At 33.7% G+C, this 14540-nt stretch overlaps 1 protein-coding gene across 2 annotated transcripts in view; it reads left to right on the plus strand.

Moving 5' to 3' along the window:
- The first annotated feature begins 2946 nt into the window (after positions 1 to 2946).
- XPO7 (exportin 7) overlaps positions 2947 to 14540 on the plus strand; it is a 36054-nt gene continuing 24460 nt past the window's right edge. Inside the window, exons 1-8 of one of the 2 annotated variants that reach the window (XM_074209102.1) lie at positions 2947 to 3337; positions 4349 to 4495; positions 6734 to 6827; positions 7359 to 7525; positions 7756 to 7848; positions 10205 to 10309; positions 12678 to 12843; positions 13440 to 13513. In XM_074209102.1, the coding sequence (XP_074065203.1) occupies positions 3317 to 3337; positions 4349 to 4495; positions 6734 to 6827; positions 7359 to 7525; positions 7756 to 7848; positions 10205 to 10309; positions 12678 to 12843; positions 13440 to 13513 (867 nt within the window). In that variant the 5' untranslated portion in view covers positions 2947 to 3316. The remainder of the gene's footprint in view (positions 3338 to 4348; positions 4496 to 6733; positions 6828 to 7358; positions 7526 to 7755; positions 7849 to 10204; positions 10310 to 12677; positions 12844 to 13439; positions 13514 to 14540) is intronic. The other variant, XM_074209103.1, reaches the window with a different exon arrangement.

Below are 14540 nucleotides of genomic sequence, written 5' to 3' on the forward strand. Positions count from 1 at the left end.
TTGCTTTTTAAAAAGCAACAGATTGCAAAATAGTGTTTCCATATTTCCATTTGATTTGAATAATGTAAGTTATGTTAAATGTCCAGCTTGTAATGTAATTCATCTTAATTCAAACGAAATTACTGAATTACTGTTGAGACAGTATTACATGCTGGAGCCTGTAGTTTCAACAGGTCACACCTTACATTAAAGATCAAAATAACTGTGGCCTATATTCTTTCCACCTAGGCTTAAGAAACTTGATAACTTAGTGGTACAGCAAAATCTGAAAAAAAGGTAAGTTTGCTGTCTTGATTATAAGACATGTTAGTTTCTTTTGTGAATGTCATTCCTTCAGTTATTATTGTTAGTGAGAACAAGGTGGTTCTGGGATTTGTATTGAGGTAGATTGATTGAGTTCCTTGTATTTAAGAGCATTATTTTACTAATTAGAAACTCTTCCAGTTTTCTGAAGAAGTCTATTTGTCAAATATGTGGGTCATTCCAGAATAAACTAGGTGAAAACTCAGAATAGTAAGGATCTGAGCAGCAGTCTCTTTTGAGAGCTTTTCTGTGACTTTACTGTAGCATATTTGGTAATGTGCCCTGTAAATGTAAAATAATTGTAAAGCCCAGCCAGAGAAGAATTGGGTAGAGAAATTAGTTGTTACTCATCTGGGTCTAGAGTAGGGATTGTGGCTAGATATTAAAATAATTGATCCTGAAGAGGAGTTAGGAGAATGTTGGTTTACTTGGGGAATTCTCAAGTAATTGGGAGAGGTTAGGGGAAGATTCCTTATGATTGATTTCATATAACAGGAGTTCCTAAGATGGGGCTAGGAACCTTTAAATTTTTTTCAGTATATTTCAGTATAATTTATTTCCTTTTAGTCATGTATATTTTATTTTTTGTACATATTATAACAAAAAGGAATCCATAGGTTTCACCAGATTGCTAGAGGATTCCATGACAGAAAAATGGTAGTATGGAGAGCCTTAAAATTATGGACTCTTTAACCATAAAACTGTTGGATTAATTTGTTTGAAACCAAATTTGTGAGCTTTCTAGAGACTAGGAATTCGATCTAGATCTTCAAACTCTTTGCATAAATGATGAAATCGACATAACTTTCTAAAAACTTGTATCTTGAGTCTAGAACTCATTGCCAAACTTCACCCTGCAGCATTTTGTCAGCTGGATTTTTTAAAAATTTACCTTTAATAGAATGAAGGTTTGTAGCAGTATGAAACTGCTAACAGGGGCGGCTAGGTGGCATAGTGGATACAGCACGGGCCTTGGAGTCAGGAGTACCTGGGTTCAAATCCGGTCTCAGACACTTAATAATTACCTAGCTGTGTGGCCTTGGGCAAGCCACTTAACCACATTTGCCATGCAAAAACCTAAAAAAGGGAGGGGGGAGAAACTACTAACAGATGCTTGGCCACAATCATGTCAACAATGTAGGTATAATACACATAAATGAGATACATTTGCTGATGTACACATTGTATCACAAAAAAAAAACCCATCATTGTTTGAATGAATTATCTGTGTAAGGATGTTCAGGTGTTATAATCTTATTCGTATATTTGATTGATACTAGTAACTGAAATTTTAAAGATTTGTTTAATTTTTATTTAGAATGAGCTTTTTTGAACATTTTTTTGATTATTGTGAATTATGATGTGGAGCTCAAAAAAAAAAGCGCCAATAACCATACCTGAAATAATATCTTGTGGTAGAGATTTACTAAATCTTTTATTTGGGGTAGCATAAAACTATGAAGAGTTTGTGTTTTGCATTTGGAACTTATCCTTGATGCCAGATTTTTATGTACACATACAGTTTTTCTACTTTTCCTTGTTTTGAATTGGAAGAGGTAATGATAGTAGGGCTCCTGAGAAGTCAGAGGAACAAATTAAATAAGTCTGGTGAAGACCCTAAAGTGTGTGCATCTCCCAGTTGAAACTGATCTTTATGTCCTGTAATATCTGCCTTGCCTGTTTCCTTTGGGTTGATATTTGAGCTTCATTAAACAGGTGGAGCAAAATAGGAAGTAGTTTTCATGGCCTGTAGAGTTTACTGCTTAATAGAAAAGCTATGATTGTTAATGACACAGCATAATGAAGTGAGGTGGTAATGAAAAACTTAGGACATAATGGATGTACAACTGTATTTATAACTTTCAATAGTCAGTTTAAACATGTTGACTTGCTTATTTTGTGTGTATGTGTGAATGTTACTTTCTAATAGCAAGATCCCCAAACTATTCAGAAAGTAAGTCCTGTTATTGCTGAGAATAGTCAAATGCCTACTTTATATTCAAACCAATCTTTTAACATTTTAACTTTTATTAATACTGTTTGTTTTCATTTCTGAATATACTTCTCTCTCCCCTACCTTCTCTGTCCATACAGTAAGCCATCCCTTGTAAGTTTAAAGGGGATGGAGGAGTTCTAGTCAGCCAACATACTAGGGCTGTGCCTAACAGCATATGCAATACTACACACACACAGACACTCACATCCTCTTTAATTAAAAGAATTAGACACATTTTCTCAGTCCCTTCCCCAGAACCAAACTTAATCATAATTACATAGCATTCAGTTTTATTTTATTGCTCCTTTTAATTATGTGGCTATATTGTCATCCTGGTTTTGTTTGCTTAATCCTATTTTAAATCATTTAAGTTTTTCCATGCTTTTCCTTACTCTTTATATTCATTATTTCTTACAAGCCCATTACATAAACCATTTTGCATTTGATGGGTACATCAAAAGGTTCCATTTTGTGGACTGAGCTCTTGTGAATAGTCCACATCTATATATGTACTAAGCATAGTCTTTTTTTGCCAACAAAATGAATTTGACTGTATAATAAACATAGCTTCTGTAGATTGAATAATAATTTATATTTTTTCAAATATGAATGTTATGATAATAAAGTGAAAATTCATTTAAAAGTATTGCAAAATTCATGGTGATTTGTATGCTAATAATTTAGTAACCATCATGAATGAGGTTCTTGAAATTTTCTTTTACTTTAAAAGAAAGGAAGAATTTCCACTCTTGAACAGGTTGGGACACACTGGAATAGATTTAGATCACTTAGTCACTTAGATCAGTTTTAGGTCTTGAGTCCTACATTTACCTCATCCCTGCTTTTTTGGAAGTAGTTCAAGATTTGGAGAGAAGGGTTTGTTTGGGAGAGTTGCCCTTTTCTTATCTCCAAGTAAACATATGTTGTAGCTGGGTTTAAATTGCCAGTGTCATTTAAATGTGTAACTGACCCAGGAGTTTCATGCACAACAGAGAGAGGCACTGTTCAACTTGAGACATGAGGTACTTGAGGGAAAAGGTGCGTAAATTTTGAAACTTTACTTTTTTTCTTGGTTGAGACTTGATTACGTAACAACTCATTTATAACATATATACTCTTAGAGAATTTCCTCAAATGCCAAGAAACAGATGAGCCCATGGTCCCATAACTAGTTTGTGTTTTTGAAAAGAATTAACCTTGGTCTAATTTTAAAGTTGACTATCTCCACTAATTCCCCCTACTGCTAAGAAAGGATTGTTTTAAGTTTTAGTCACTGAAATTTACTGCCTAATAGTCAGCATTGACTCTTAGAACTGGTGGACACTAGAGATCGTTAATGGTGTCCCAGCAAAGAAAAATGAGCTGTCCAATGTCACATTTTGCAACAAAAAGCCAGCAATACAAGTGAAGTTGGAGCCACAGTCAGATGTTCTGGGATTTTTTTTAATGTGGTGAACTTAAACTAGTCCTTTTTTTTGCAATATACAATATTGCAAATATTTATTTCAAAAATATTAAAATAAATATGTATTTTATGGGGTCAAATGAAAGGGGAGGGGAGAAGTGTACTTCAGAACTTACTGTCTATATAATTTAAATGTTAAATAACATAGCATCAATGCATTTGATTCATCAGTAATGAAATTGTTGGCAGAAATAAATTCTGACCTTTTGTTTGAATGACATTGTAGAAATGGCTTGAGAATTAAAAGGGGAAATTGTGCTGTGAGATTGTGTGTGTGTGTGTGTGTGTGTGTGTGTGTGTGTACTATATCCTTGAGAAATCAAACCTTCTGAATGTATAAATTGACCTATTTAAAATGGTATCCTTTAGCGAACCATTATTTTGCTATAATGTTAAATAAAAAATGTAGTTTCAAAGATTGTTTCAATGTAAATGCTTAGGGAATGCATAACTGCTTTTATCTTTTTAAAAAAAAAAACTTTCTTTAGCTAGTATTGGATGAATCTCTTCCAAACACTACTCAAAAGTAAAAAAATAATCCTGTTTTCATTGAGTTTTTTTCCTTTGTGGTTGATCTCTTCTAGAGCCTAGCCCAACTAGAGAACTTGTGCAAGCAGCTCTACGAAACTACCGATACAACAACCCGACTCCAGGCAGAGAAGGCCTTGGTTGAATTCACCAACAGTCCCGATTGCCTGAGCAAGTGCCAGCTGCTCCTGGAAAGAGGGAGTGTGCGTATGATCTAATGATTGCTGAAGAGTAGAGGAAAGCTAAGGGAAAAACACCTAGGGCCACTTTAACTTAGAGGAAGGGATAGAATCTACAAAGATTTTAGGATGATCATTAGGACACCTGAACCTGGTGTATTGGGGGGGCGGAGGGGGCGGGGGTGGTGTTTTATTGATGTTTTTTGCTTTGATTTCTCAGGCATTCTTTTCTTTTGATTTTTACAAGGCAGTGGGGTTAAATGACTTGCCTAAGGTCACACAGCTAAATAAATATAGAATGTCTGAAGTACGATTTGAATTCAAGTCCTCCTGACTTCTGGGCTGGTTCTCTATCCACTGCATTACTTTAGTTATCCCTTTCTCTCTGACCATCATGATTGGTTGAAAAAAAAGTCTGACTTGTAGTTGTAATAACTTGATTACTTTATCATTTAAAAATATATTCATATTTCTCTTTCCATAGAACTTGGTTTTATAGTGACTAGATCATAGGAGCCAAACACTCCCATGAGGAAAATTATTTTTAAATTAATTTTTTTTAACTTTGTCATCTTAAACTAGTTTTTTGGAACTCTTCAGTTTTTATACCTAATTTACTTTACTAATTATTTCATATCAGTAGCTGCTTTCACATAAATAATTTTTAAATGCCTTCTTTTTTTCCTGTAAGATATTTACTTAAAAAACCTTTAAGTTGTTATTTGTTTATGCATACAAAAATCTTGAATCACAAAAGGCTTATTTATACAATTTACCTGTAAATGGTCTCACAGTTATGAGACACTAGGTGAAGCAGTGGAATGGAACTTATGCCTAGTACATGGTAGTACAATTTCTAGTCTTTCTTTTTATATTCTAGACTTAATCCCAAAAGTTTTTTTTTAAAGACTAATTTATAAGTATCCTTGGATTAAGGAATGTAAAACCTAGGAAATGTAGTGACAAGCTAATAGTTAAAAAACAAATGCTACTTTGGTCTGCAAAGTAACTTTTTTGTATGTCATTTTAAAACATGTTCAAACAGCTTTACAGTATCTGCAAATAATATTTAAAACTTCTTGGTCATAAGTTACACTTGGATTTTATTTATATGTTATACATCATCAGTTCAAAGATCTCTTGATAGGAACAGCTCTCCATAGTAATAAGTTTACCAGCCCTTGTAAGAGTGTTCCATTCCTGTCCAAAGTCCATCATTCCTATAACTAAAGCCCCCAAATCAAAATCTTCAGCATTATCTTAACTAGCTCTTCTCTTTCCATGTTTTCCTTTCTCTTGTGAAGTCACATTAGTAATGGAGTTGAAAAGAGCACCTGTGGCCATGAGGTCTTTAGTTTCTTGCCTAGGGCTTCGTGTTCCCTAGCATTAATTTCTATAATTTTTTCCCAGATAACTTATTGATCATGCTTGGTCTGACTGAATAATATAATATAACCATATTTTTTGTCATGGATACAAGTTCAGTTAGTTTCTTAAATGAGATAATTGGGTGTTTGTTTCTATTATATTTTAAAATAATACATTGCATTAACATTAATGAATAATACACCTTTTTCACTCAATTATTGATGACCCTTTATTAAATTACTGTTTTATGAAGACCTTGAGTCTGTTCCTTGCTTCCTATCATTTTATAAGCACCCAAGGTTCTTTTCCATGAGAGTGTTGTTCATTAAAACCTATACACAAGAGTGTAGTAGTAATTCTACTTATCTACAGGGATAATTTCTGTTTTTCATAAATTAATTTTATTAATTATACTTTGAAGCTCACTTGACACTGAGTCAGTTCCCAGAAATGTATTTGATCAGTAACCATGCATCTACTCCTACCGGTGTAGATAACCTTTCATACCTTTTAGTGTATGTCCTTTATTACTTCCCTTTGCTCAGTGATATGATCTGCCATCTCATTATTCAACAGATATCTGAATTGGGGTTCCTTATTATCATGGAGCCTTTTGGTTTATTGGTTTATTTGGTTCACACCAATTGCTTGAATTAATTTATTATGTTTCCAGACTAAAGTTATGTGTGTCTGTCCTTAGCATGCTATATAACACTAGTTTATCCTTAGAATTATGTGCTGTTAATTTTCTAAGAATAAAATACATCAAAACTCAATACTGCTTTAAAGATAGAATTTGAGGAACAATTAAATATTACAATAAAAAGTCTTCTCCTGGTTTATCAGCTGAACCCTTCATTTTGAAACTCAGACTTTCTTGATTTGTTTTCACAGTCATCGTACTCTCAGTTGTTGGCAGCTACATGCCTTACAAAGCTTGTATCACGTACAAACAACCCTTTGCCGTTGGAACAACGGATAGACATCCGTAAGTACAGAATTTTCCATGCTGAAGCAAAGAAATTGATTTTATTGGTACTACATTGAATAAGTACTAAATTTATACTTTTGCTTCATAATGTTCTGAAAATTTCTTCATATTAGATTATTAAGACCTTTAGAAATGGTGAAAATACATATAGATGTACTTGAAATGCAGATAAAAAAACCAGTTAATTTTGTAGGTGACTCATCTTTTCTATATCTAATCTAATATTTTTGTCTTCTGTGATCTAGTCTTTATCAACACCAATAAATAAGAAATATATCGGTTAAGGTTGCACTTTCATCAAGGACAGTTTTTTTAGCTGCCTAGGAATGCCTAGCTTTATATTTCCCTGCATATTAATATATGTATATATATATATATCTGCATATATAAGATTCACACATCTGGAATTATTCTTATGAAATTTTTTAATAAAATAAAGAGGAACCATGAAATGTTATAATGAACCGTTTTATGTTAACTATTCTCTGACTATCCAGTGTCTGCTATTACACTATTTCTGTATCATAGGGAACTATGTGCTCAACTATCTTGCCACTCGGCCAAAGCTGGCTACTTTTGTGACCCAAGCACTTATTCAGTTATATGCTCGAATTACAAAACTGGGTTGGTTTGACTGTCAGAAGGATGAGTATGTCTTCAGAAATGTAATCACAGATGTCACAAGGTTTTTACAGGTGAGTTGTTGGGTTTTTTTTTTATTTTGCCACCTTTCTCCTTCATTCTCTAAAAATCAAATGATTTAACTGCTTGATATATCAGCAGCAGCTTTCTCAGGAAGAATCCTTATCACCTCATCTAGATTATTTCTTATGGTAACAGACCTAAACAGACCCTCTTCCCTATATAGAGTGAAAATGATAAGTAAGCCCCAAACCAAACCTTGTTGCTTTCTATTTCTCATCAGGATAGTGTTGAACACTGTATCATTGGAGTGACGATTCTGTCTCAGCTAACCAATGAAATTAATCAAGTAAGTGCTACAGCCTTCCTCATTGAAGTAAGTGTTCTATTTTTTCTTTAGTTTTGGTGTTTTCTGCTGTGTTTTCTGCTGATCTTTTTGGCATTTGTGTGCTTTTGCGGTAAGTGAGTAATGTCCTTTCTAGAACTGAAATAGTTGGTTGACTTTTTCTCTATGCACAACCTTCCTCATTCCTATTACCACATTCTTCTTTCTTTTTCCAAGTATTTAACTATACTTTAATGGTTTCCTTAGTGATATTCATATTCATTTTTAAAGATAACCATGATGCTGAAATACACTATAATGTGTTAGCAACATTTTACCAATGAAAGCAATTCAATTCAACAGGATGAGTCACCAAATTCTTGCTAGCATCCTTTAGGGCCTCCTATACTCATTTTAAAATCTCAACTATCTTATTAAAATTATGGCTCATTTTCAAAATACATAAAATAATGTTATGTACCAAATAATTTTTAAAAAATATTAGGGGAAAGCAATTGTTTTTACTTGACGTCACAAATTAGTTCAAAAGAAATGTTTTTCTGTTCTTCACCTTGGGACCATGCCAGAATTTGCCAATGGGAAATGAATTCTAAATCTTTCTAGTTTGTTCACTTGATAAATAGATCAATATCAATTATTGTTATTCTCCCTTTAAGTTGTCAATATATTAATTATATTAATCATGCTATTGCTCATACTTTGGCAAACATTTTTATTAACCCTGGCTCTGAGAAAAATCTAATTTGAAGTTTGCAGTCTGCTAAAGTCCATATCATGTTGTTTTTTGCATGCAATTCCTATTACAATTAGTAATAGTAGTGAGCATTAGTAATAGTAGGTGAGCTTGAGTTCTCTGAGCTAACATACAAGTTTTTCTGAGTTCTTTACTTTCATTTTTAAATATTAGCTCCAGAATTGGTGGTGTGACTTTGTCGTTAAGTAGCTTAATCTCTGTAAAACTGTTAAGTCTGAAGTACCTTTGAGCTTTAAATTCTATGAGTCTGTTAAATAGATCTGTCCTGTTAAAATGTTTCCACCACTTTTTTTTTGCCTTACCCTTCAGAAAGGATAAAATCACTTAGACATGATTCATAATAAACTTTTGTCTCAATATTTAGAAATAATAAATTGTTTATTATGTGTAATCTAGTAATATATTGCTCGGGACTCTTAAACATAGAAGTAAGGTACTAGAACAAGATATGGAGAATACTTTCAACACCAAATAAGATAATATATGTAAAGTGCTTTGATATTATCCGTATACGTTTTCAAGTTGTTCTTTTCTATTGTGTCGTAATTGCTGGATATAAGAAAGAAAGTGCAGTTCGGGGGAGTTCTGCCCTCCTGCAACTCTCCCACTTAGAATAAATTGAAGGGAGTTATATAGCTTGACTTAAATGTTCCCAAAAGTAATTGCTATGTGACATTCTTAGTACAGTCAAAAGAAAATTGATTTTTTTGGGGACATAGCTAGTATGAGTACCCTAACCTTCCAAAGCAAATTTCTAGGAAAGCAATAAGTTACTGAAAATGTAAATACCGTATATATTCAACAGTCCTGCCCTAAATGAAGTTTTCCATCTAGTTGGGAAATCAAGACCCATAAGAGGAATCAATGAGATAATCATATACAAAATACCATATAGTAAAATAATATGTTTGCTATTTTAATGCCTCATTAAGCCATGAAGGGGGGGTGGATTCTAGGCTCAAAAGGCTTTGCTAGTGGAACTTAAGTTTGTTTAGGACCTTCTGTCAAACTAGAATGGTTTTGAGACAGTCATAGTGACAAGTTTTATATCTTTTGTCTGAGAATCTGCCTAGCTAAATTAGAAAATATTGTGGGTTGGCCAAACTACACTAAAATAATTTAGTAATTTTTACATGGTGTAAGTTGAAGGAGAAAGAAAAGAAATTTTCCATGTCAGTTCTTCATCTTAACTCTTCTTAGTTGTATTTCTTCATAAACTCTAAAGTGATTTTTTTCGATTGCTAGAAGCTAATTATTCTTCATTTCCTCTTTGTTCCTCATGATAAAAGGACATAAATATTTAAAATATAGGTTGTAATTGAAAGTATTATATTCAGTTTCTCACATGGAGCATATTGGGAGGAAGTTAGGGGTTTTTTTGTTTTGTTTTGGTTTGGTTTTTGCAAGGCAATGGCTTTAAGTGACTTGCCCGAAGTCACACAGCTAGGTAATTAAGTGTCTGAGCCTGGTTTTGAACTCAGGTCCTCCTGACTTCAGGGTCAGTACTCTATCTACTGCGCCAACTACTGTCCTGGAAGTTAGTGACTTTTAAAATATTTTTTAAAAGTTTTCAGTTTTATTTTTTGTTAATGAATTCTCAACTTTCATTGGGTTTATTTATTTTCTATACAGGCAGACACCACCCATCCTCTGACCAAACATAGAAAAATAGCCTCTTCTTTTCGAGATTCATCATTATTTGATATCTTCACTCTCTCATGTAATTTACTAAAACAGGTGAGATTGAAGGTTTGGTCCTTATTTATTGGGGAAAAGGGAAAATAATTTGAGGTATGTTGATATTTCTTTCTATTGGGGTGTTAATCCAGTTTCTTCACGGAATACTACTTAAGTACTGGGGATATAAAGACAAAATGAAAAACAATACCTTTCCTGAGTTAACATTCTTCTGAGAAGAAACTTAAGCATCTTCTTTAGTCACCCTCATCCTTTACCAATCTTGAGAAGCACCCTGATACAATGGAAATTCTGCTGAACTTAGAGTCAGAAGATCTGGGTTCAAATTCTACTTCTATCATTTATGAACCTATTTGGGTTTTTTTGGCAAGGTGGTGAAGTTAAGTGACTTGACCAACGTCACATAGCTACATTGTTATTATTACGTGTCTGAGGCCGGATTTGAACCCATATCCTCCTGATTTCAGGGCTGGTGCTCTATTCACTATGCCGTCTAGATGCCCAACCATTGATAACTATCATAAACCTGTACCCTCTTTCCCATCTCACCCAGCCTATAGCAATTAATTAGCTACCTGTCTAACCTATTTTTTTTAAGACTTTCTATATAACCAAAGTTTTAAACTTTATACCCTCTTTTTTTGAGACTATGTCTCTCTATTTTCCCCAGTATAGTACCTCTTGGCTACTCCTACTACTAATTAGTATGGAAGTTTAATCTTCTTTCCAGCCTCATCTGGAAAGTTCATCTTTCTTTAGAGTGCCTTGTGGTACTCTCTTTTCCCACAGATTTACTATTTCAGTGCCAGATTTAATATGGACTCTCAATCAGTTTTAGCCCTGCTACAGCTCAGAACTCAAGAGACTCACCAGTGTCAATCTCCCCCAGGAACAGAAATTACAGGCAGACCTTATCTCAAACCATACTTTTAAGACCAAAAAAAACCTTCAGAAGAGTAAGCATAATGGTACTTAAGCTTCCTTCTACTCTAGGGATGGCTTTAAGCTGCTCTGTGTGAATACACAGAAACTAGGCTGATTTGACTAACTCCCTTTGAGTGAAGTACAGTGGGTAAACAGGCAGCATCTGTAGAAAGAGGAGTTTTAAGGTTGTTTTTAACATCCATTCGGGTTTACTGACCTGGAGGGAGGGGAAGCCAATATTAGATAACGAAATTACTTTTTTTTAAAATGAGGAAATTAAAAGATATCATCAACACATCAGTGATTCCATTTGAGTGTGTTGTCCCCTGAGAGAAGCAAAATGGATTTTGTGGAGTTGTGTGACAACTGAGGAAATAACTTAACCTCTTCTGTTCATTTTTGTCATTCTGTTCTCATTTTCCAGGATGCCCCAATTTTTAGAAACAAAACAGCTTCCTTTCTCGTGTGCCCTTTTTTCATCAGTTATTTCTACTGCTCCAGAATTCCCAAAGCATACCCAGGTCATACAGCTTTCCCGAAAAAGTCTTTTAGCCCACATTATTTTTCTTTATCAAGGAGAAGCTTCCTATCCTGAATACCTAGGAGAGAAAGATGTCAATCAAACACATGCACACCTCTGATAGCACCAGCTGCATTCTCATGAATGCAAGTACCACCTGCTTCTTTAGCTATATATCTTTTTGGACACTAATATTGTTGATAAAATTATATTCATATTTTCCTTATCAGAAAGGATATACAATAAGCTGAGGAACTTTCTTTTGGAGACATGTTTACCATTCCATTCCCTGAATTAGACCTACCAGAAGCTAACTGTTCTTTGGCCTACATATAAATTCATTTTCTGAATTTCTCTGTCAACAGAAAAAAAAAATCTAGTGTACAGACTTAGGAGTTTGACATGCCTTTTTAAAAAGTAAATCTGTAAAATTCTAGTTTAATGTTGTCTAACACGTCCTTTTCTGCAAGAAGTTATTAAAGAAGCCCAAGCTTAAAAAGATGATTTACAAAATATGGAAAATTCTCCATCACCCTTCAAAGAGTAGTAGTTCGTGAGGCACATTTCATTATTTTCTCTTCATTCTCCCCTTCCCTGGCAATACTTGCCCGATTTTAGAATGTTAACTCAAATGGTAGATAAGGAAGCACAACTTTTGGCTGCTAGGTTAGTTTTTCTTAGCATTGGCATAACTTGTGTGGCCTAGGTTCATCTTGTGCTTCCTTTTTTGTCCTCTCATTTTAACTAAGAATTTTAGCAAGTATTAACTGTCCAGTCCACAAAAAGGATACTTTGCTAAATATTTGTGTAAAACTGAATGATTACTTATCTATTTATAAGTGTCCTATTTAGGTAAATAATTTTAATCTACTAAAATGGAAATACTTTTTCAATCTTATTTTTCTCGATTCTGAGTAGATAGTTCTTGTTTTGTATGTGTTTTTAATCTCCTGATCTTTACAGGCTTCAGGAAAAAATCTGAATTTGAATGATGAAAGTCAGCATGGCTTGCTCATGCAACTACTCAAACTCACCCATAACTGCCTAAACTTTGATTTTATCGGCACATCAACAGATGAGTCCTCAGATGACCTCTGCACAGTACAAATTCCCACTAGTTGGAGATCAGGTAACAATCAGAGAACTGAAAAACAGTCTCATCACCTGAAATAGATCTGTTTCTGAAATAACAGTACTGACCAAACCATTCAAACACTGTCTCCTTTGGAAATCTTGGAGAAAGTGGGAATTGTAGTTTCAGAGGAATATAAAATAAGTATGCCGGCAAAAAAGAAGCCAGAGATGAAACCCTTTTCATATGACCTTCTTAGAGAGGATTTCTTTAAGGGGTGACTGCTCTAGAGATGTTCCACTAAACTTCTTCATTAATCATCTTAGGGACTTACGTTTTTCATTTGTGATTTTGTATAGTGTCTTTCTTAAGGTCCTTTTCTGTTTGTATTTCTTAACATATGAAAATTCTTTCTCTTCAGCATCATTTTAATACATTCTCTAATAGATGCCACTTTGATCCAAAATTAACAGAGGCATTAATCTATTTTTAGCTTTGAAAAGATAAAGAGAACACTTTCTATGGGAATAAATATTTTTGTCCTCAAACATTTTTCATATCTTGCGTATGCATTAGGATATATTGCCAGAAGTTTAGCAGCAAAAATGAAGCAGTCATACTTATTAAAGTGATTTTTTTTCTATTTGTTTCAGCATTCTTAGATTCTTCTACCCTGCAGCTGTTTTTTGACCTGTATCATTCCATCCCTCCTTCATTTTCACCTCTGGTGAGTCAGAACAACAGTTTCTAAAAAAGTAAAGTATCTTTAGCATGGATGAGTTAGCCTTATTCATATATCTTTCAAGGTATTTTCTTCAAAATGATTTAGTTGAACCAGAGATAATAAATCCTTTTGAGAATATGTTTGTCATTGTCAGTTTTTTTAGGTTTTTTTTTTTTTTTTGCAAGACAAATGGGATTGAGTGACTTGCCCAAGATCACACAGCTAGGCAATTAAGTGTCAGAGATCAGATTTGAACTTGGTCCTCCTAACTACAGTGCAGGGCCAGTGCTCTATCCCTCCTTCCCTTGAGCTTAGTCCTAAGAGACCTAGTTGTCCTGAATTTAGATTTGTTTGAGAGATTTGAGTAAGCTTATTTCAGTCAATTAATTTCAAGTTAGTACTTTGAAAAATTTGTCTATCAGATAATGAAGATGGTCAAGTTTGAGATTTTTTTAGTACTATTACTAAGTGTTAGTTTAACCTATACCTCAGATTGTTATGGGGCAATTGTCATTGCCTCATCTTAAAAAAATTGGACTACTAAAAATCAGACTTATTCCTTCAGGAGCATTATAAAGATAATAAGTGAAAGGTGTAGTGTGAAACCAAATCCAGTTACCTACCCAAGATACTGTATGGAGTTGCTTGATAATGACATGTCTTTTTAGAACACTCCTGAGCAGACTTCTTTAAATATTGAAGTAATATTTGTTTATATACAGGGATACCAAAAAGCAGAGGAAAGAGATTTTTATATGTACGTAGAGAAATACCTACTTTTAAAAAATTGTTTCTACAATGGATCTAAGGTTATTAGATACCTTAATGCTTTTCCAAGTTACTGAAAAGCTAATCTTGTAGCAGAAATTTTAACTTCACTGCAGGTAGAAAAATGATGTAATTTTTATGGACATTTCTTACAACACTACAACTTAGCTAAGACTGATGAAGTACTAAAAGGTTTGCTAAAAAGAAAAACAGGCCATTAAGCTGAAAACTAAAGCAATTAAGCTATTAATTGCTTGAAGTT

This window comes from Macrotis lagotis, chromosome 1 (assembly GCF_037893015.1).
Source record: "Macrotis lagotis isolate mMagLag1 chromosome 1, bilby.v1.9.chrom.fasta, whole genome shotgun sequence".
NCBI classification, from domain to species: Eukaryota; Metazoa; Chordata; class Mammalia; order Peramelemorphia; family Peramelidae; genus Macrotis; species Macrotis lagotis.